Source organism: Hydra viridissima, unplaced genomic scaffold (genome assembly GCF_058129835.1).
Source record: "Hydra viridissima isolate aposymbiotic clone 2 unplaced genomic scaffold, HvirCarnegie_v1 scaffold_15, whole genome shotgun sequence".
In the NCBI taxonomy this organism is placed as follows: domain Eukaryota; kingdom Metazoa; phylum Cnidaria; class Hydrozoa; order Anthoathecata; family Hydridae; genus Hydra; species Hydra viridissima.
The window spans coordinates 731,701-755,258 of record NW_028324314.1 but is presented as its reverse complement, the minus strand read 5'-3'; the positions used below and the strand labels follow the sequence as shown (position 1 = coordinate 755,258).

Here is a 23,558-nt window from a genome sequence, read left to right as displayed (position 1 = left end):
CAAAATTGTTTTTGAAAAAAATAACACTTATGAAATGGCTTTTCTCGGTCTTGAGACATAAAACAGGTTTTCAAACATTACCAGCAAAAACAATTCTTTCCGTTACAGCATGAACAACGGAGGAAATTGGGAAAACGTCGTCATTCCAAACGGTAGCTACGACATCATCGACATCAACAGATATTTGCAAAAGACCGTCTCAGACACAATCAAAAATTACGCGTCTCAAAGCGCAAGCTACGTTGCCATAAATAAAATCAGCTACTCCCCCGAAAACATCAAAATCACAGCCAATTCAAACACTTTAAAATCAAACATCAAACTTGGCTTGAATTATTTGATTGACTTGAACGTGGAAAACAGCATCGCCTGCCTTTTGGGTTTCACAAAAAGACAATTGGACTCCAACTCCGAAAACGAATCCGACGATATTGTCAGAATTTCGAGCGTCAACACGATCAGAATCGTCAACAACGTCATCGGGTCAGCATACATTAACGGCTCGCAATTAAATTGCATTTATTCCTTTTATCCAGGCGTTGGTCCTGGTTTTAAAATCAAAGAAAGACCTACCCATTTGGTTTACCTCCCTGTCAAAGTCCCAGAAATTTCCACAATGATCACACGCATCGTCGATCAAAACGGAAATTTAATCGACTTTCGCGGCGAGGACATCACGATCCGTTATCACATTCGAGAAGTGAAATAAATATTTTTTTCGGCATTTAAAAAATGAGCAAATATGTTAGTGTCAAATTAAATGTGTCTCAGGGACAGATCGAAAAAATAAAAAAATCAATGATGGAAGGTAAACCCGTGAGCATCAGGATTTCAAGAGACGATTTTAACGGAAACGACGTTTTACTTGTGACAAAAAGCCAACATCAAAAAATTGTGGACGGTCTCCATCGAGGAGTTGGAGTCACCATTAAAATGAGCAAAACTCAAGTGGAACACAACGCAAATGTAAAAGGAGGCTTTATTGGAGCTCTTTTACCTTCATTGGGAATGCTTGCAGCTCGAGCCGCCCCAGTGGTTGCCAATGGCTTATTGGGCGGGGTTGCCTCTTCTCTTGGTTCCACTGTGATCAACAAAATTGCAGAAAGGGGTGTCGTTTATGTCAAAAAAATGGAAATGGAATGAAAATGGGCACCCACAGAGGAAACGGATTGTTTTTAACACCCTGGGTCAAAGGAAGCTCAGTCAGAGATGGATTTTACGTCAAAAGCGGAAGCGGATACGAACCCATCGGAGCTGGATTGCTTCTCGGGCCAAACTCCCCATTCTCAAGCGTCCCTTTTTTAAATTCAATTTTGTAAAAAAAAATTTTGAGTTAAATAATTTTTCTTGGCATAATAAAATGAACGGAAAAACTAGAATGTTTAGAAATGAGGACGGAAAAATTAGAAGTTTAAAAACACTTGACCAAATTGAATATTTAAGGAGCAAAGGAGTAGGATGGCGCGAAATTGAAATGTACAAATTAATTCTCGAAGAAAAACAAGAACAAGAACAAGAACAAATTAAAAAAGAAATTTTTCGGGCAAGATTTAAACACCTTTACAAAAATTAAAAAGTTTTTTTTCATTACGCGTTATATCACGTCATGAAAAATAAAATGTTTTGTCACCGGAATTTTGTCCCAGAAAATTTTCAAACCGCGATTGTCAAAATTTTCACAACGATGATAAAAAATAATGATTTTGTCCCAGAAAATTTTCACCCTGTGATTATCAAATTTTTCGCAACGATGATGAAAAAATGATTTTGTCCCAGAACTCCCCTTTTCTAGTAGTGAGCAGAATCTTTCAAACACTCTTTTGATTGCGAGAGGTGGAACTGGAAGGGCATCCAGAATGTCAAACTGTTTTTCAATTGGATTATACCGGACCCAGGTATCTTTCGCATGCTCGACCTTGACCTCCATCAGAACACGCTTCATGTCCAGAATCGACTCAAAGCAGTCGCACAAAGAGTTCCATCCTGTCTCAAAAGGCAAGATTATGTACTTGCAGTGGACCTTGTGACTAGCACATGCTACCTCCATCTTCTCTCTCCTCTGGGTCGATTTATGAACTGTAGCCGCTAACTTCTTAACATTTTCCGTGGCAGCGGCCACCTGTTCTGTTTTTAGGCCTCATTTACACAAGTGTTGATGACATGATCAAGGTATCTAAAATGGTAATTAATGTTCCTCCACTCCGTCACACCTTTCAATATGTTTGAGGCGGCATCAGTCGTCATGAACTTTTGAACGTTTGGCCTCAGACTATTACTTTCGTCAATCATCGAATCAGTCACTATTGCAAAGGCCTCACCGGTGTGCTGACCCTCAAAATTCTTTATCCCCAGAAGCAACTGTTGCTTAAAATGGGAGTCGACATAATGGGCGGTGAAGGTTCGGTACAACTCAGAAGATCTGGAAATCCAGTGATCGGTGGTGAACGCTATTGAAACCACGTCGGGAAGGTTGATTTTCGGTATGAGGCGCCCAGGACAAAATTTCTATAGATTTTCTATACAAAAAATCAATCCTTTTTTCTATAGGCTTTTGGAACATATTCTCTATAGAAATTCAACTACTAAAAGTCTATAGAATATGCAATTGAAAGTCTATAGAAGTTTCTATAGAAAAGATCAATACTATTTTCTATACGCTTTTGAAACATGGCCTATAGAAATTTAACTACAGAAAGTCTATAGAAGTTTCTATAGATCGTATTTTTCGAGAGTGTATAGAAAATATTTTCTATTATCATTTAGATGGTCTATAGAATTGATGGGATATATTCCATCGATTATAGTCTATATTATATATTACATAAATAATATACTACATATATTATAGACAAAATTGCTACCTATACCAATTTCATAGACTTTTTATGATATTCTATAAACCATCTGTATATTACATATGAGGAATATTTGCTATTGGGAGAAAAAACAAGAAAAAGTGCATTTATAAACTTTTAAAACAAATGACTATATATTAAATAATCAAAATAGACAGAAATACACTATGTACATTCGTATAACATCATTCATAGTTTAACTCTTCTTAACTTTCGACGCAATATTTAATTTTATTTTGATTGCTGTTTGCACATCCTTTGACGACACTCCCAGTATCTGACAAGCACAAGCTAAAAATACAAAAGAGTTCAATTAATTATTTCTTTCGTTTAATAAAGAAATTCAAATGCTATAACTATTTACCAACAACATCATCAACAAGGTCTTGACAAATTTTGGGTTTTGCTACTTTGTCAGAGTGAGCATTACTTTGCTTGCCAGTAAAACTGACACTTCTTAGATAGCCTGTGCTTCCCACCAATGACACCAAAAGATCAATTACAAATTTATTTGTACCATGAGATTTGTTACATTTGCTGAATGGTCAATGTATTTTTTGTGACCTGGCACTAATTGTTTCTAAATTACAAAGTAAAAGTACTATGAATATAATTTATATAATTAAACATATAAATAAAAAAATAGATAAATTTTGTAACATGAAAATTCTTGCTCTACTAGATCCATCTGGGTATTTAGGTTCTTTCCAGATTGGAATGCGTTTCAGTAAGATTTGATTTAGAAACAAGACTGTCATTAAAGACATTACTATTTGTAATGCTAAATGAATGATTAAGCTGATCAGACATATCAAAAGAGTTGAGAGTGTGAGAGGTTGCTCTGCTAGACCCATATAAATTGCTGGGTGCCTTCCACTTCTGAAAAGATGAATGAAAACTTTGAGTTACATTGAAGTCACTTGCATATTGATTTGAGTTAGAGGAAAGACTTTTTGTCAATTTTGGTATATAATGTGTTAAGGAAGATAAATCATGGGATAAATCATAAATCATTTTTAACTGCAAAACTCCATTGAATAAGTTCATCAAGTTTAATTTCTAAAGCAACTTTATCTGCATTCTAAAATAAGAACATAAAGGAATACTGAATTTAACTAGCTAAAATTAGAAGTATTTACAACATACAATACATACACAATGTTTTCAATAACTTCAATGTTTTCTTCAACACGCAATCGTTTAGTTTTTGCACAACTTTTACAATCATATTTCTAAAATAAGCAGATGAATTTGAATGCAATATTTTAAAATAGTATTTACCATTTATAAAAAACAGTTTTTAAAAATGCTCATCATAACAACACCATTAAAGTTATCTGATTTGGTAATGGTAGAACAACTTTTACAAGAGTGTTTGCTTGATTGTTCAACTCCTCCAAATCATCTTAATTATTTGATCTTAAAAATTATTACATCTTAATATTTAAATCTTAAAAATATTTACATCTTAAAAATTTTTCATTAAAAAAAATGGAAACTTTACACCTGCATATAAATGTATATATATATCCTAAACTCTGCTTACCCCCGATTTTAAGACCTTTGCCTCATAATTTTTCCAAGTAGGAGAACCAGACTTTAATGCCTGGCTCTGGAACAATCCATTGAAATAACTTGATGGCCACTGTACAACAACATTTTCTCCATATACAACTGGACTTTTAATTAAGTCCATTCGAGCAACCTAAATGAAATTAGTTAACTAGTAATAAGTATTAAAATACTAATGATAAAAGTTTTCCCACAGACAAATGGAAAACTTTAAATGAATTTTTAGTTTATACCAGCCAAAAAAGGAATAAAATAGAAATAAAGTGCTGCAATAAAACAAACAATTAGTAATAAGAAATACTTTTACTATTACTAATTAATGCTATTTTATTTTTTTTATTATTTGTTGAAGATTAAATTTAATTGTGTGTGTGTGTGTGTGTGTGTGTGTGTGTGTGTGTGTGTGTGTGTGTGTGTGTGTGTGTGTGTGTATATATATATAAAACAAAAAAACAACAACTATGTATGGTACTTTATGCTTCATACCTAATGGCAATCATCAGCCATGAAATACATATCAAAAATGTAAAAACCGTTACAAAATTACAAAAATTACTGTGTCGTGTGCTCTGACATCATAATAAAAAGAGAGGAGGAAAAGAAATATAGAAAGAAAGAAAGAAAGAAAGAAGGAAAGGAAAGAAAGAAATAAAGAAAGAAAGAAAAAAAGAAAAGAAATAAAGAAAGAAAAGAAAAGAAAAAAAGAAAGAAAAAAGAAGGAAGAAAGAAGGATAGAAAGAAATGAAGGAAGGAAATAAAGAAAGAAATGAAGGAAGGAAATAAAAAAGCAATAAAGGAATAAAAAAAGAAAGCAAGTAAGACAGCAAGAAAGAAAGACAGAAAGATAAAAAGAAAGAAAAAAAAGAAAGAAAGAAACTAGGCCTAGTCGCCAGTGTCAAATTTGGAAAGAAGAAATTTGTTTTTATGCCTGCATTTTGAAACCAATTCGTTCTGCTTATCAAATAAGATACCTTCTTGAAACATTATAATCATGTACTTCTTATATATATATATATATATATATATATATATATATATATATATATATATATATATATATGGCGCTATTTTCCTTTCACGCCCACCTATTTTTATTGCAGATTACAAAAGATCGTCGTCCAAAAGTTATAAAACGTATACACGGTTATCATGAAATCCAATATTACCAACCTTGCTGAACCAAGAATGCCACTTATATGGGGTGATAGTGTACACATCCCGGGGTCACCTGGTGCAAATTTTAAAATCTTTTATGTACGTCTGCGGGAAAAAAATGACTTTGAAGTTGCAAAAATGGAAAAAATTTACCTTCACTTTTGACATAGCAAAACTGCTATAAAATCCATAGCATTTGTCATAGACCAATAAAGTTTGGTGGCAATGTAGCCTATGCCAATACCAAGATTTGGGTAAAGTTTTATCCCAATCCCTGCAGTATAACAAAAGTTATGGTAGTTTTAGTGTTGATTTTTTGTTGATTTTTTCACTTACAGTGCAAAACTTTTCTGATTATGGCCTATTACAATCCCCCAGGCCATAATGTGGGTAACACATGTGCTCTAGTTGAATATACCAACAACACTATAAAATAAGGATTTTCATGTTCTTACCAAAATTATTGGTTTCGTGGGTTAAAACTGTTGTTCTTGATTGAGCCTTATTTACAGCATGTGCACCTTTTTCTATATAAAACCTTATATGACAGTGCTATTAGTGCCCCATAAGCATTCTTTTAACTAAACCACTACGTTCATCATAATGGTTACTTATGAGGTTAAATTCTCTTCTAACAGTTAATGTTAATCCATGAAAATGAAGCTGAATGGATGAAAATTTGCTATTCAAATCCACAAGACAACTGGACAGCCTTCCTTTGTATTCAGGGTGGGTTTTATCTCTCTTGTATCGTGACCAATGCTGGTGAAAATCTTGATGTGCAGTCTCAACAGCTTGTTCACAGAATTGTTCTAAGGGCAATTGTTTCATGTTTACAAACTCCTTGGTGTGGTGGAATACTGTGTGGATTTTGTAATAGGCCATAATCAGAAAAGTTTTGCACTGTAAGTGAAAAAATCAACAAAAAATCAACACTAAAACTACCATAACTTTTGTTATACTGCAGGGATTGGGATAAAACTTTACCCAAATCTTGGTATTGGCATGGGCTACATTGCCACCAAATTTTATTGGTCTATGACAAAGGGTATGGATTTTATAGCAGTTTTGCTATGTCAAAAGTGAAGGTAAATTTTTTCCATTTTTGCAACTTCAAAGTCATTTTTTTCCCGCAGACGTACATAAAAGATTTTAAAATTTGCACCAGGTGACCCCGGGATGTGTACACTACCACCCCATATAAGTGGCATTCTTGGGTCAGCAAGGTTGGAAATATTGGATTTCATGATAACCGTGGGTGAGTTCGATTTATCTTGTTCTGTGGAACTCTCGATAACACTGACACAAAACTTGAGGAAACCTTTGCCTCCATCAATGCCTAATTTAACAAAGTAGCCACCTGGAGTTTCTCTAGATTGAATTATTTGACTAACCAGAACAGACAGATCTTTGCAATGAACAACTGCAATGGTTGTGTCACAATCTTTGGAATCTGTGGTTTTTAATTCTGTAAAAGTAAAAAACTCTTTCAGTTGCTGACCAGCCATTTGAAAATTGGCATAAAAGATGGCCTTGACCATCTTTTTGTCTGATGACTGATGAACAATTTTCACTAATTTTTTGATCCCATTGTTGGAGAGGCCAGTGTTAATTTGTACATTGATTAGGTTTTGGGTTGTCAATGTTGATGTGGCAGAATTTAATCTTGCTGCACTTGACCCTATAGAAAGTTTGGATTCATTACCTCCAGCAAACAAAAATTACAAAAACTATCATTTTATAATTAATCACTTACAAAATTATAATGTTTTAATTAATTTTTGCTGACATTGTACCTGAAGTAACAGGGAGCGGATGACCTCCAGATGCTTTCGCCAAACGAATTGTGGCTTTTGGAGATGCTACTTTACTTTCAATCACATTGGATGCTATCTGTTCTGCAGCTTTGGCATCTAATGAAGCAATTTCTGTATATTTTCCCTGAACTTTAACTGTGAACAATGATGTGGTAATCCCTTACCTAATGGGCTGAGGCAGGTGCTGCATCTCACAGCTGGCATTTGATTCACTTTCATTTTTTCACAAGGTTCACAAGGCTTTTTCTTGAAACCTAAACTGCCCAATTTTGCAAATCAAGCAGTCACACGCATGACTACGTGTTTTAGCTCTGACTCGGATAGTATTGAAATCAAACAACTTTGTCAAACAACTTCCTTTCCTTCCTCTTTGCGTCTTAAGGCAGTTCTGCATGATTCACAAAGACCTTGAGGCACACAAGAGTCACACACATCAAGATTTGTCTGGTAAATGCGACAAACTCTTTCAGCCTGAAAAGCAGTCATCTGTCGGCCACATTTTTGGAGGCAGAGTATGCAGACACACTTTCTGTTCTGCTCATGGTTTCTTGCCTGATTTGGCATTTTAAGGAGTCAGTGGATTGTAGCTGTTTACCTAAACAAATTTAGCCATAATATGAAATTGAAGAACATGATTGACAAATATTAAGATTTCTGGCAATGTTATTTCATTATTAACATTGCTAGCGGACTCTGTAGTGTCATCATAAGAGATGCCTAGATTTATTTTGATTGGATTTTAAGATTATGATAATTTTTAGAATCCTGTCATCTTTGATAGTTTGAATTTAACACACTAACATATACGTCACATTGACTCAAGCAGGTGTATTTCAAATAAATAACATATTGCTGCAAGTAGAGCCACATATTTACCTAAATCAATCCTATTACTTCAGCCTAACAATTTCTGTATTATAAAAATGAAATACAAATTTTTTTCCACATACAACAATTTTCAAGTAAAAGGTTTAAAAATTTTGGATATTTCTGCAAACGTTTCATTTCAGTGCTACAAAAACAAAGTTTTGATTTGATTTTAAGTTTTTATGATATGTACGCCACAGCGTACAAAACCAAAGCAAAAATCAAGTTAATCATGTACGCTCTTATTCACCTGATGATGGGTTGACATTGTCAATTCCACTTATGCAAAAGCCTTTTTTTATCTAATCATTGTTAAAACAAAAATGGATCAAGACTAAAATTAAAACACTTAAAAGCTTGAAACTAAATTTAAGTATATCTTATGATAGAGTAGATAAAAATATTCATTTTAAGAATATTAAACTGACCAGTGCTTTAAATGTCATATCAAATAAATGAAAGAGTGTCAAGATATCACAAGAAATGAATAGAATTAGGAAATTCTAGGCATTTTCAGGTGATTTTATGTATAAAATGGGTTTTTCAACACACAATAGATGTTGACCAGTTAAAAATCACATGCAAAAGGCTTTCAACACATTTCTTTGCTTTGCTCACAAATCCTCAGGGCTAAATCCATGTGTAGAATAAGCGCAAATTTACTAGAGTAAAAAATGTCAAGATTTTTCATAATTTTCATCAAAAAATCTGTTAAAATGTCACAACTAACTTCTAAGGTAGTGGCTTAGTTAAAAGAATGCTTATGGGGCACTAATAGCACTGTCATATAAGGTTTTATATAGAAAAAGGTGCACATGCTGTAAATAAGGCTCAATCAAGAACAACAGTTTTAACCCACGAAACCAATAATTTTGGTAAGAACATGAAAATCCTTATTTTATAGTGTCGTTGGTATATTCAACTAGAGCACATGTGTTACCCACATTATGGCCTGGGGGATTGTAATAGGCCATAATCAGAAAAGTTTTGCACTGTAAGTGAAAAAATCAACAAAAAATCAACACTAAAACTACCATAACTTTTGTTATACTGCAGGGATTGGGATAAAACTTTACCCAAATCTTGGTATTGGCATAGGCTACATTGCCACCAAACTTTATTGGTCTATGACAAATGCTATGGATTTTATAGCAGTTTTGCTATGTCAAAAGTGAAGGTAAATTTTTTCCATTTTTGCAACTTCAAAGTCATTTTTTTCCCGCAGACGTACATAAAAGATTTTAAAATTTGCACCAGGTGACCCCGGGATGTGTACACTATCACCCCATATAAGTGGCATTCTTGGTTCAGCAAGGTTGGCAATATTGGATTTCATGATAACCGTGTCTGATCCACAATGTGCTTTACGTAACGTTGCATATTTCAGCCTTTGTCAACTTCCAAAAGTTTTCCAAGGTATTTTCTAAAAATTAACAATGGAGAAGCTGGATGAAAGAATAAAATTTAGCAAGACCTTATTGTGAGATTAAAAACAATTCATTATTTAAAGTGATCAATTGTTGGTGAAAAAGAGATTAATTAGTATTTAATATTTTTTTACTTCTTGCTTTCGCAATGAAAATATCTGCTTAATACAGTGATCTCATTCCCATAATCGTGTTTTGAAGAGTGCTTGCTATTTATTTTTCATTGTACAACGACAAACACGGTTGGTCTGTATTAATCCAGCACCGTGTAATTTATACACAATAATGTAATTATCATATAATGAATAAAATTAAATTAAATGGAACTTGAGGAAGAAATTTAAAAAAATTTCCTCTTATATTTGTAAAGGTTTTATTTATACCTACCACCGATTAAAACTTCAAGGTTGACTAAAGACAAATAATTGATGAAAAACATTTGGATTTTGCAACTTTTCCTTATACATTCTTGGCTTTTTAATATTATTACATTTACTGAAAAATGGGAATTTCACAAAAGCCCTGCTTCTGCTCAAATTTAAAAAAATACTTCAGTGGATTAAATAACATTGAAGGTGATTGGTTGAGCTGCTGTTTGCCAATATAGGAAAAAGGTTTGTAAATCCTGGTTTCCACGTATTAGATTGAGAATTTAAGTGTGATTTTCCAGGTGTGTAGTTAATTGATTGAAACCGTTTATTCGGATTTCTTGCCTAAATCACATATACAAGTAAGCCAACATGCATGAAATATAGCGCTGTTACTGACATGAACAAGGAATGAATTAGTAGATGTTAAATGCGGGTTCTGGCGCATGACAGCAAAATCACCAAAACAGCCATCTGGTTCTAGCGCATTGATATATGGTGTGTGTTTTTTATCCAAGATGTGTAAAGAAGTATAAAAATAATCATGTTATTTGTGTACCTTTTAAGATGCCTAAATTTTTTTTATGAAGTTAATTCAATTTTCTTACCATGTGATTTAAAAAATTCTTCTTATTTAAAAAATGTTTATAGCGAGAACAAAGCGTGCAGGTGAAGTGAAAGCGTTGTTTGATCTTTTGTTCAAAAATATGAGGATGGTGTGTTTGCAAATAAGTAAAGAAGGTATGTGTGCGAGCAAAAACAACGATAAATTTAATGTTTGAGGTGAATCTTTTTTCAGATCGTTTTGATGAGTACGTGTTTGAATTTGAGGAACCGTTGCATGTAGGTGTTGAGAGTTATGTGAGCAAGGTGTTTAAAACGGTAAAAAATGGAAGCGAGTTGACTTTGTCGATTTTGAGTGCGGGAAGTTTAGAAATCGCCGTGAGAACTTTAGACCAGTTTGGTGGCAATATTAAGGTGGCGACGGAAAGCGTTCAAAACGTGAGTTTGAGTGAGCGCTATTCTTTTTGGTCAAAGAGAAGAGTTTCGGCTAGTAGGTTTAGTGAAATGTGTAAGATGGTAAAGCCTGCATCGGAACTTAGAGTGTGTTTAGAGAAAGGTGTGTTGATATTTTCAATGGAGACAAGCGGTGTTATTAGTGAGAGTTTTAAGTTTGGAGAAGAGAGCGACGATAAGAAATTGGATTTGGTGCGTAAGTCTGATCAGTTGTATCGGGTTTCAAAAATCGTTTCTTTTTCGAGCGTGTTGGATGTGTATGAGGGAGAGACGTTAATGATTTCGTCTGAAGGAGAAATAGGAACGATAAAGGTGTATTTTCTTTAAAAACATTCGAAAACGTTTTCAAAGAATTTCCATGATTCTAAAGAATGGAGCCTAAAATGGGTATGCTATTGAAAGGTGAATTGGGACCGAGCAGTAAGCCAAGACCGGAGAATTGTTCTTCTTCTCCAGAGCCAATACGATCGTATGCTTTTTTATTCTTGATGTAGAGCCCATTGCCTTGAGTGTTTCCATTCCAATGGTTTAGGTATATACCTGATCCTAATCTGGATATTTTTAGTCCTTTTCCGTCTTTTTTTAAGTAAACTATTCCGCGTCCAGCGATTTTGTTAATCATGGCAGAACCGGCAGAGGCTCCAACACCAGAGAATAGTCCAGTGGCAAGAGCAGGGACAACTTTTGTGGCGATGGTACTTCCGATCATACCTAGTAAAGGTAAAAGAGCACCAATGCATCCACCTTCTACTTTTGCGTTGTGCATGAGTTGTTTTTTGCTGAGTTTGAGGGTGACGCCTTTTCCAGCTTTATAGGCTTTTGCAATTTGGTTGAGTTGGGTTTGCGTGACAGCAAGAATATGTTCACCGTTTAAGTCTTGATGAGTGAGTTTTATGCTGGTTGCAGTTTTATCATGCAACGCTTTTTTAATTTTGTCGGCTTGACCTTTCGAAATGTTGAGACTGATCTTTTGATACATTTTTAATAGAAAAGGAAATTTTTTTTTCAGATTCTTTGATTTATCGACTGAAAGCGCTTCCGGAGAAAAGATCGTGTAGAGTGGATGAGATTTTTTCTCTGATGTGGTATCTGACAATGATGTCTTCTCCTCTAAAATCGATCAAATGATCATCTTGATCAACGATTTGTGTTTCCATTCTTGAAATTTTGCTAACAACGATGGGAAGGTAAACGAGGTGAAAAGGTTTTTCAACAATTTTGATTCCGGGTTCAACTTGTGGGTAAAAGGAGTAAATGTCGTTTGTTGTTCTTCCGTCTAAATAAGACGAGCCGATAATGTCGTTGGTGACTCGAATGACTGCAGTTTCTTCAATTCTCACGATGTTTTCAGACTCGTAGGTGTCGATGACGCTTGTGACTTTATTAGGGTCAACAGGGTCTTCTTTTTTTTCGACGTAAGTGTATTCGTTTCTATCGAATCCGAGGAGCGAACCTATGCTGTTATTGACGTTGAAATCAACCCAGTATTTTGTCGTTGCTGTAGGTTTTCCAAATTTTAATACGGCTTTTAACGAAGACTCGTTTGCTGTAATGGTGACTCCGTCTACTCTGTACAAGTTTCCTGTTTGTTTTTGCATTTCATTTTGAAGGTACTCGTTGAGCTGGTTGATTTCGTAGGATCCTTCTTAAATGTAGATGGTGTAACTGTTCGATCCAGCGTTTGGGCTGTATCTGAAAACGTTATTTTTAGAGGTGATGTTGGGGTAGCTTTGATAGGTTTCAAGTCCTACAAGAGCCATTTTGTACTGTTTGTTTAAATCCAGCTCGATGGGTCTTTCAAAGTATGCTTTGATGGAGCTGTTTGATACGGTGGGAAGATCTTTTTTAGATTTAGCAAGCAAATAAAATCCAGACATGTTTTTTATACGTTTGGAAAATAAAAATCGTCCAACCCGCTTCTGTACTTTCCATGGTCTTTTTTGGAGGACAAATCAATGACGGCAAATCCGTGAGGTTGAGACCAGCAATACTTGCAAAACTTTTTAAATTCTTCTTTTTTCATGTCGCTGGAAACGTGATCTTGATAAATGTGGTTGATGTTTTTATCGTCCTGAGGAAAGAGGCAAATAAAGTTGGCATTTTCTCTAATGGTTTGTCTTGGGAGTAAGAAATAGTTTTGAGAGAGGTAAAAGCAGTCCACGTTGGAGTGTCTTCCTTGGATGTAATATTTTTCGCATTCGTTTTGTTTGGTGAATTGCAAATCGTCAAAGATCATCAAATTGTTTTTGGTTGAATCTAAAGATTCAGGTTCAGGCACGTCTTCTTCACTTTCGAAAAATTGGCATTCCATGTCTGTTTCTCCGTCCCATTCTTTCGATATTTCATCAATGACGTCTTCAGGACTGCAGTTTAGCTTTTCAATTTGGCTTTGAATATTGAATAATTGTAGAATGAGTTCTTTTGGTAGTTTCTTCTCAAAGGCTCTTTTGAGTATTTTGTATTCGGGTTGGAAAAGGGATTTGCCAAAGACTTGCAAGTGGTTATAATCCAGCCATCCAGGCCTAAGCAATAAATTGAGCAGTAAGGTTGTTTTTCCGCAACCGGACTTTCCGACGATGATTCCTCGAATGCTTCTTGGCAAAAGCTTGTTGTTGTATCTTTTGGTTTTTCCGATATTCCATGACAAATCAATGACTTCCATTTTGTATTGAGATAAAAAATATTTTTTTGTATTTAAAATGTACTGCGTTAAATGCAAAAGAGAAACTGAAACCATTCACTTGAAAAAGGAGATGACAAAAAACAATAGACCTATGTTGAAAGGGACTTGCGACTCTTGCGGAACGACCAAATGCCAATTTATTGCTAAAGAAACAAAAGGAGGTGATTTGGTTGAATCGATCAATAAGCTGTCGAGCAAAGTGAAGCTTCCATGGGCAAAATTTCCAGGAGCAATGCATATTTCTGGGATGAACTTTGCAGGACCCGGCACATACCTGGACAAGCGACTGACTTCTACGGACATGTATCAAGATTGGAGCAAGCCGGTAGACAGAGTGGACAATGCAGCGTATCACCATGATTTGGCTTATAAATGTTTTAACGACCGACAAAACAGGAATGTGGCTGATCAAATGATGCTTGAAGAAATGAACTCCATTCCAAACCCCACTCAAAGAGCGATTAATGAGAGAGAGCTCATTACGCCGCTGATCAAAGCCAAAGCTAAATTTGGATTGGGTCATGGGTTAAAAGAACCTAAAAAAAAAAAATGCCTCTGAAATGGACGGACCAGCTTGCAGAGGAGCTTCATAAACCTGTCATTCACCATTTTAAAAGAAGAAGGGTGATTGTGAACGACATTGATGAGATATGGGCTGCACATTTGGTCGATATGAAATCGTTTTCAAAATTCAACAACGGTGTAAAATATTTGCTCATGGTGATTGACGTGTTTTCAAAGTATGCATGGATTGTTCCGTTAAAAAGTAAAACAGGTCTTGAAGTGACTGAAGCGTTGAAAAAGATATTACAAGAAAGAAAGTGCATCAAATTGTGGGTAGATAAAGGAAAAGAATTTTACAACAAGCACGTGAAAGCGTTGGGTGTTCAATTGTACTCTACTGAAAACGAGGAAAAAAGTTGCCTCGTCGAGCGATGGAACAGAACGATGAAAGAGAGGATGTTTAAATATTTTTCAGCCAACAGCACCAATAAATACGTTGACGTTTTGGATGAGATGGTGAAAAATTACAACAACACAAAGCACTCTTCCATCAAGATGACACCAGTGGAAGCCAGCGATGAAAAGAATAAAAATAAGATCTGGATGAACCTGAATGGTAAACAGAGGGAAAAAACGTCTCCGAAATTTTCTATGGGTGATCAAGTGCGAATCACAAAAAAGAAGTCTCATTTTGAAAAGGGGTATAAGCCAAGATGGACTGAAGAAGTTTTTACCGTATCAAAAGTTCAGTATACGGATCCGCCCACGTATAAAATCGCTGATGCTAACGGTGAAGAAATTCAAGGTACTTTTTATGAGCAGGAAATGCAAAAGACGCACCAGGATATATTTAGGATTGAAAAAATCGTTCGCAAGACGAATAAAAAATTATTGGTCAAATGGTTGGGATATCCAGACTCGTTTAATTCGTGGGTGGACAATGAAGAATTGATCAATTTGCTTTCGAGTGACATTGGTCATTTTCTCAACAAAATAAATTTTCAGGTGCATTAAAAAATGAACAAGATGATGGTTTTGTTTGAGCCCTTTATAAATGAGTACCTTAAGACGGAAGATTACGAGGAGTCGTATTATTATTCGCCTTATGAAGAAAAGTACCATTACAAGGTTTACAGCTTCGAAAATGATTTGGATTTCACCATTATTCGTCGAATGGATGAATGGGAGTTGAAAATAAAGTGTGGAGGGATTCGTTTTGAAAAAAGTGGCATGCAACGGGAGGATGTATTTGAGTATGCTCGAAGAAAAATAAATAAAGTCAAAGAGCAATCAAAAGCGTCGGATCCAAAAATGATCTAAAAAAATTTCTTTCGCATTAAAAAAGATGAATTTCGTGACGATTGAGAATTTTGACGAGAGCAAATTATTGGCAAAGGAGATTTACGCAGCCACAAGACCCATTCAGTATCAAAAGATTCCGTTGTATTACGAGTATGAAAATGGAAAAGGTCTTTTTATTTTAAGAACACCCATTTTGTATTCTTTAGGTGTGTTTGAGAGTTTAGATCCAAAGACAAAAGACCTTACGGGTTATTCCATGTCTTTTGTTGTTCATGACGATAAAAATGACATAGAAGAAGAAAAGTTCATGGAGGTGATTGAAAAAATAACAAAATTTCTTCGAGAGCAAGTCATTCTTAAGACACCCTTGTTGAAGAAAGGAGGAAGAACTAAAAAGTTAATGGTTGAGGATTTATCCATTTTAAAGAAAAAGTCAGAAAGCTCATCTTCTATTTTTTTCGGAAAGCTGTATAGAAAAGAAAAGAACATTACTTCCTTGTTTAGTAAAAGGGAGAACAAAAAGCTTGTAAAGGCAGATCCATTGGAGTATGTTCGTCAAAGGTGCTTTGTTATTGCGTCTTTAAAAATTGAAGGCGTTTTTATTGGATCGCAGATCGAGTCCATTCAAGTCAAGCTTCCAGAAGTGGTCATCACTAAAAATGCTCCTGTTTTGGTTCAAAGCGTTATTGGTGATTTGGATTTAGGTGAAATGGAATCTGATGAAGAAATATAAAAAAAGGATTTAAAGAAATTCTATTTTCATATAAAATGGAAGTCATTGTAAGAAATGAAAAAAAAATGACGCTGTTGCACGAAGCTTCTCTAAAAGGTCGTCTTGAAGTGGTTGAATTTTTGGTGAAAAACGGAGTCAATGTAAACGCGCAAAATTTACGCAATAATACACCGTTACACTTTTCATCTGAAAAAGGTCATCTTGAAGTGGTTAAATTTTTGGTGAAAAACGGAGCCAATGTTAACGCGAGAGATGAATTTCAATTAACACCGTTGTACGATGCTGTTTATAATGGTCATCTTGACGTTGCCGAATTTTTGGTGGAAAACGGAGCCGATGTCAGCAGCCTCATGTAGATTTTAAAGATCCGTGGAAATCATTTTTAAATTTTGCACGAATTTAAAAATGATCAACGTCGAAGGAATAACATTGCCAAACGAGGCCTTGACCAACTTTCAATTGGAAAAGGCTGCTAAACAGTTAAAATTAGAAAACTTTCGAGGCGTTTTTGAAAGAGACACATTGCCGAAAAAACCAAGAAGAAAAGAATGTGGAATTGCAAACACTGGTGATTCAAGCACTGAAGGATTTCATTTGGTGTGCTGGTACAAAGACGGCGATAAGAAATACAGCTTTGATTCATACGCTCAACCTTCTCTTGTTGAATTGGTAAAATACTTGAAGAGTCCTGTTTATTACAACAGCGAAAGAGTGCAGTTTGGTCATACCTCTTATTGCGGTCACCTGTGCCTTTACGTCTTGAAAAAATTAGATGAAAGTCTTGACTTTCAAAGCATTATTAACACCTTGTGGTGATCCGTGGCGCTAGGCAAAAGAAAATAAAATCTGGAGCATATAAAAATGATTGACAAATTTGGTAGATCAGAATTGGGTCGTTATTTATACAACCCTTATTCAACCTCTATTTCAAGCGATCTGTATGTCAGGACAGATGGAAACAGCACCATCATTGCAGATTTGGATTTTAACTCTCACAAAATCATCAACCTGGCAGAACCGACCACTTCTCACGATGCTGCCACCAAAAATTACGTGGACACGCATGCGTCAGGTGGAACTACTGTGGGAACCGCGGACTTGGATTTGAATTTTCACAAAGCGATCAACTTGAACGAGCCGACCAATCTTCACGACGCTGCCACTAAAAATTACGTCGACGTCAGCTCGAGCATGCTCATCAAAACGGACGGATCCAGCACCATCACTGGAAGCTTAGATTTAAATTCTCACAAGTTGATCAACGTCTCTGATCCAACCGCTTTAAAAGACGCAGCGACAAAAAGCTACGTGGACACAAAAGTGGCATACAACAACATCTTTTACACAGACGTCAATATGACGTCACACAAGTTGACCAATCTGTCGGAACCCGTTTCTGCTTCAGATTCAGCCACAAAAGATTACATGGACACGCACGCCGGTGGAACATCAGTAGGCACTGCGGACTTGGATTTGAATTCGCATAAACTGATCAACGTGCTCGATCCTTCAAACGCGCAAGACGCTGCGACAAAAAGTTATGTGGACTTGTTGTTGCAAAAATCGAGCTCGACCAGTGTCGTTCCAGGATCCAGTTTCACCAGTTTGGGTTTTAAGTCTCAAACGGTGGCAGCGTTAAACACTTCTCCTGTGTTTGCGTTTTCCGGAAAATCTGGAGTGTTGAGAAGGCTGTGGCTGGCTTTATACAGCACCTCTGGCACAAATATTCCTGGTCAAGTTTTTATTCGAATCTTTACAGACGGAGAAATCAATGTGGGGAATTATGCAGAAACAACGGAAGGAATTGGAGTGGGCACTACCGGTCTTGCCACCGATTTGCTTTTTTCACCATTGGGAGGAGCTTTTTACGCCAACTCTTTGCAGGGATGCAACATGTTTAACACCACTTCCTTGGGAGGATATTTCACGTTGGACATGCCTTTCAGAAACGACGTCTCCATTCAACTGGTGAACAAAAATGCCACAGCCATCACGTATTGGATTCAACCGTTCATTTCCACTCTTGCTTTCATTCCCGCCACCATTCCTCTTTTCAAGCTGTACTGCAAATCGTTTCGATATTTAAACACGACGTATGGCAGCGAATATGTTTTGATGAACACCAACGGAAAAGGAAACGGAGTCTTTCTCAAATACATCAGAGTGCACATCATCGGCGCTTCTGGAAACTGGTGGGAATCCAGAGTCAGAATGTATGATGGGAATTTGCCTCCTGGAAACGGGACCGTTCTCACTCCTTGGACTCCTTACAACACCAACAATTACACCTACTTTCCTGGTTACGACGGTGACAGCACATGCATCTTTTCCTCGTCTGGATTGGAAGATTTTTACTTGTCTTCGTGGAACGGATCAAACTTAACCTCATTCAACAACAAATCGACGTGGCTGTTGTATCAATCCACCGCCTCCATCGGATCCACCACCACCATTTCCTTTTACAGAAATTTTGGAGAGGCAGATTCCATGCCCAGTGTCGCAGCCGGAAGAAGGCTTGTCGTCACTCTTAACTCCGGCGACGCGCAAGTCGGACAATCCGGAAGCTATTACCTTCTTCTCGGACAAGTGTTTTATTACGCCTAAGCATGAAAAATTTTATGGATATAAATAAATTTCTGCACAAATGAAAATGTCTGAGGATCCAAAAAGGATATTAAAAATCTGTGATAAACTTTTGCTGGTAGCGGAGATTAAGGATCTTAGAAGTAAAAAAGAAGACGAAGAGGATGAATGGAGAGAAAGATTGAGAAAAAAGTTTCCTTTACTGTTAAAAAGATGAGAAGAATCATTTGTATTGACGAGAATAAGTTGAAAGGCACCGTTTATTTTAACGATCATTTGGATCATCCTCCTAGACGGCTTTGTCGTCGTTCCAGATGTGAAATATTTGCTCAAAGAGACATTAAGTTGAACCGTTTATCCAAACAGACGATTGTTTTTATGTTTGGGATTAAAGTGGATAGAGGTGTTGCTTTGGTGAATTTGAGGCATGAGCTAAATTTAAAGCTGAATTATTTCAGCCACTTTTTGCTTTTTTCAGAGTCTGTAGAGAACATCTTCATGGAAATTTATAACAGAAGTGACAAGGACGTCGTGATTAAAAAGGGAGAGAGCCTTTGCATCGTGAATTTCTTTTGAGTCCTATCCAGGGAAGAAATTTTTTTTATTTCTCCTTAATAAAAAAATGGATCTAAACAGTTATAAAGAAATATATCCAGTTCTTCCATCAGCTCCAGTTTATGATGGACACGTTTACCGTCTTCAAAAAATAAGTGAGATCCAAAAAGAGATGGACAACGAGAGGAAGAAGAGAGTTCATCTCAGCAAAAAGTACCATCGCGTTTTCAGGATCATTTTGAATGTGGACAATACGATGCAGGGATTGTGCATAGCATTGGGTGCGACTGGAATTGGTCTTTTGTCAACGATTATTGCAAGTCCAGCAGCGATTGCGTGTGAAGGGGTAGCTATTGGAATGGGTTTTTTATCGATTGTCGGAGGTCAAGTGAACAAAAGAATGGCATTGAAAGCGGAAAAGCACGAAAAGATAAAAGTGTACTGGCAGAGTCAAAATTGAACACGATCAGCGAGCACATTTCCAAAGCGTTGATGGATAATAAAATAAGCGATTCAGAGTTTCAGTTGATTCTTGGCGAGCTTCAAAAGTTTAAGACCATGACGGAGGAAATACGAACCAAAACTAAAAACGGAATAGATGAATTGGCTAAAGAGAACTTGATCCAAAAAGGTCGAGATGACGCGATTAAAGCGTTCAACAATTTTTATAAAAAAAATTAATTTTTTCCAGGGATTTAAAGGATCTAAGAAGTCATGATTTCCCACGGATTCCAAGGATCTAAGAAGGGATCTGAAAAATAATTTCTATCGTATTTTAAAAACCATGTCTTTTTTTAAAATACAAGACCCGAACAAAAGAGATGAAATTGCGAGAGAGATTAATGACAGAAGAAAGAGGATTTATCAGAACAGCATCAACGACAACATTTTAGATGCAAATTTTCAGACGGATGTGGGAAAGCTGTTTAAACCTTTTATTCAAAGCAACGAAAAGACACTCAAAAAGATAAAATCCGAAGTTAAAAACGAGGTTAAAAACGAGGTTAAAAGCGAGGTTAAAAACGAGGAGGTTAAACCCGAGCCTTTTTTAGAATCAACAGGATCTATTTTTCCTGAGGGTGACCAATTTATAAAAAGTTTGTTTGATTTGGACACAAGAGCAAAATTTAAAAGAAGCTTTAAAAACAAGTTTGAATTGAGCAAAAGCGATGGTCAATATACGATTGGAAAAATGGGAGTGATGTTTGAAGGAAACGATATGATTGTTGGAGGCGAAAAGTATGAAGGAACAAAAGGTCTTTGGGATCTCATGACCAATCCAAACGTTTCAAAGAACGTGACAGCAGAAGATGTTGCTAATTACTCGAAAATTTTAGTAGAGAGTGAGGCTGTAAAGCTTCAGAGATTGAAAAGTACAATCAAATCATCATCCCTATTGAAAATGAGCTAAAATCTCACAAAATGGCTGAAGATCCTGTTTCAGTTCCTACTAGTTACGATCTTCAAATGCTTGATCGAAATCTTGCTGAAAAAGATAAAATGCGTGCTGAAGAAGAAAATAGGATAAGGAAAGAAAAAAAGAAACTGTTGAAACAGGATTATCTAAAAGCCATGGAGATACTTGAAAAAGAGAAAGATAAGATGAGTATTGATCGATACAATAATGTTAAAGTTCACATGGAACAAAAATACAAGAAGAAGAAAAAAGGTTTAGGAGTGATCGTTCTTCCTAGCGATCCGAATGCGTTGGTGGAAAAGCTTGAATTAAGCGTGGCTGCTTGTCGTGCTGGGAATACGGGATCGAGAAATGAAGCTGTGAGCATTTGCGATGAGCTGTTGAGGCAAAAGGTGATTAGCAAAAACCAGTACAAATTCATAATGAAGTCCATCGAGAGCAAATAATTTTTTTTCTCGTATTTAAAAAATGATCATTTACAGAAACAGATATGTTAAGAAACACGTTGTTGGAGGAAGTGGAATCATGGACACGTTGCGCCATTTTTTAAAAAGAGCAGCAGCATCGGGCGCGTCAAGAGCAGCGTCTAATTTAGCTGGCAAGATTGCAAAAAGGGAGTTGGGAAGAGAGGCGATTACAGCTGCCAAATCTGCAGGGAAAGAGTTGACTTCTTCGGCGATTGCGACAGCAAAAGATGTGGCTATCGACCAAGGCAAAAAGGCGCTAGAAAAGGTGTATGCCAAGACTGGAACTCCGAATCCTCAAAAGGTTTCAAAAGTTCCGCTTACTCAAAAAAGCAAAGACATTATTTCCGGAATGGTCGGACCTCCAAAGGTGAGCAGCGATTATTCCTCTCTTGGAGGGTCTCTGTCCATGAAAAAACGCCATCCGAATCCAAGACCTGGTCAAGATGGGAAGAGGGCTTAAGATCGCATGATGCCTTTGCAGATGAAAATTTTTTTTCTTTGCTATAGAAAAATGGCAAACTCAGATGTTTTAGACATTACAGAAGAAATCATCATTGATGAAGATATTGAGAGATATGAATTTCACGAATATGAACCGGTCAGCACCAATTTAAACACGTCCGGTGAGATAAGAATCAACATTGAGCAGCAAGGTTTGTTCACGCGTCCCTGTGATGCTTACCTTTTGGTGGAAGGAAGACTGACAAAAGCAGACGGTACTTCCTATGCAGATGCGGATGTGGTTACTCTTGTTAACAACGGCATCATGCACCTGTTCAGTCAGATTTCTTATCAGTTGTCGAATCAAGAGATTGAGACCATATACAGTCCAGGTCAAGCCACTACCTTGCTAGGTTTCCTGAAATATCCTGTAGAGTTCCAAGTGTCGGAAAGAATGAATCAGCTGTGGCAAAGAGACAGCACTGCCCTTGCCGATCTTGTAAACAACAGCGGCTTTAGCGCAAGACAGGATTTCATCATTAAACAGCCTGCTGATAAAGGGAGCTTTTCATTCTGCATTCCTTTGAAGCAAATTTTTGGTTTATGTGAAGATTACGAAAAAGTTCTTTACGGATTTAAGCACACGATAACCCTTGTAAGGAAGAGCGACGTTGATGCGATTTTTAAGAGCGCTGAAACAGCCGCAGGAAAAGTAACCTTGAGCAAACTGTCTTTGTTTATGCCTCATGTCACTCCCTCTGTTATGGCCAACAACCGTCTTTACAAACTCATCGAGTCCAAAGTGGACGTTCCGTTGACGTTTAGATCCAGACAGTGCGACACCATTGCCGTGCCAGTGTCCAATACGTTCAGTTGGAGGTTAAGTGCTAGATCAGCCAGTGAACGTCCGAGATACATCATTGTTGGATTTCAGACCAATAAAGACGGTAGTCAAGATCTAAACCCTTCCGTGTTCAACCACTGCGATTTGAAAAACATGTATGTGACCTTAAACAGCGAAAGGTATCCTGCTGTGGATTACGACTTGGCCTTTACAAACAACAAATTTTCAAGGGCTTACAGAGACGTATGCAAGTTTGACAACAAGATTTTTGGAATCAGCGACATTGTCGCCCAGCCGAATATAACAGCGCTGAACTACAGACACATTTGCCCTATTTTCGTTTTTGACGTGAGCAAGCAGGCTGAGAGGTTTAAATCGACCGTGTTGGACGTGCAAATTAAAGCCACCTTTAACGCAAACGTTCCTGCAGACACTCAAGCCTTTGCCGTGGTGATCTCTGACAAGCTGCTCAGAATCAAATCCGACGGAAACAAAATGAACGTTGTGTATTAAGTGCAGAGCACCCAGATGAATTCTTCGAATTTATTGATTCTTTGAGAATCCTCATGTGATAAAAAAATAAATCCTTAATAAAAGGATGATTTATACGAAAAAGGATTTGAAAAATTTACTTATCGAAAACGGCGTTTCAAAAACGTCGAAAAGCAAAATGGGTTTGGCGATGATTGCGGCTGAAAATAACTTGATCGACAAAAATGCGATGATGGAGGATGTCAAGCCGATAGATTCCAAATACGAAAGGCTTCGTTTGATCCGAAACCATCCCGTGGCTGTAAAAATGACGCACGCTGAAACAGGAGAAGTGATCGAATACGGCTCTCTTTACAAAGCGATGAAAGAGACGGGACACAGCAGCAGTTATTTTGAGAAACGAAACGGAAAAATAGATGAAAAAGGAATTAAGATTGAGATCATTTAATAAAATGACGT

General features: G+C 36.5%; 1 protein-coding gene and 1 pseudogene across 1 annotated transcript; one reads left to right on the top strand and one right to left on the bottom strand.

Moving 5' to 3' along the window:
- Positions 1 to 3,051: 3,051 nt before the first annotated feature.
- LOC149878032 (uncharacterized) lies at positions 3,052 to 10,535 on the bottom strand (annotated as a pseudogene).
- Positions 10,536 to 21,833: 11,298 nt separating this feature from the next.
- On the top strand, positions 21,834 to 23,120 carry LOC149878031 (uncharacterized). The gene has a single exon (XM_090073192.1). It carries the CDS (start codon positions 21,834 to 21,836, stop codon positions 23,118 to 23,120), a length of 1,287 nt encoding a protein of 428 aa, XP_089929318.1.
- Positions 23,121 to 23,558: the final 438 nt, after the last annotated feature.

Bases quoted from the DNA above. Each gene is read 5' to 3' on its own strand.
- LOC149878031 (XM_090073192.1), top strand. From the start codon at position 21,834: ATGGCAAACTCAGATGTTTTAGACATTACAGAAGAAATCATCATTGAT.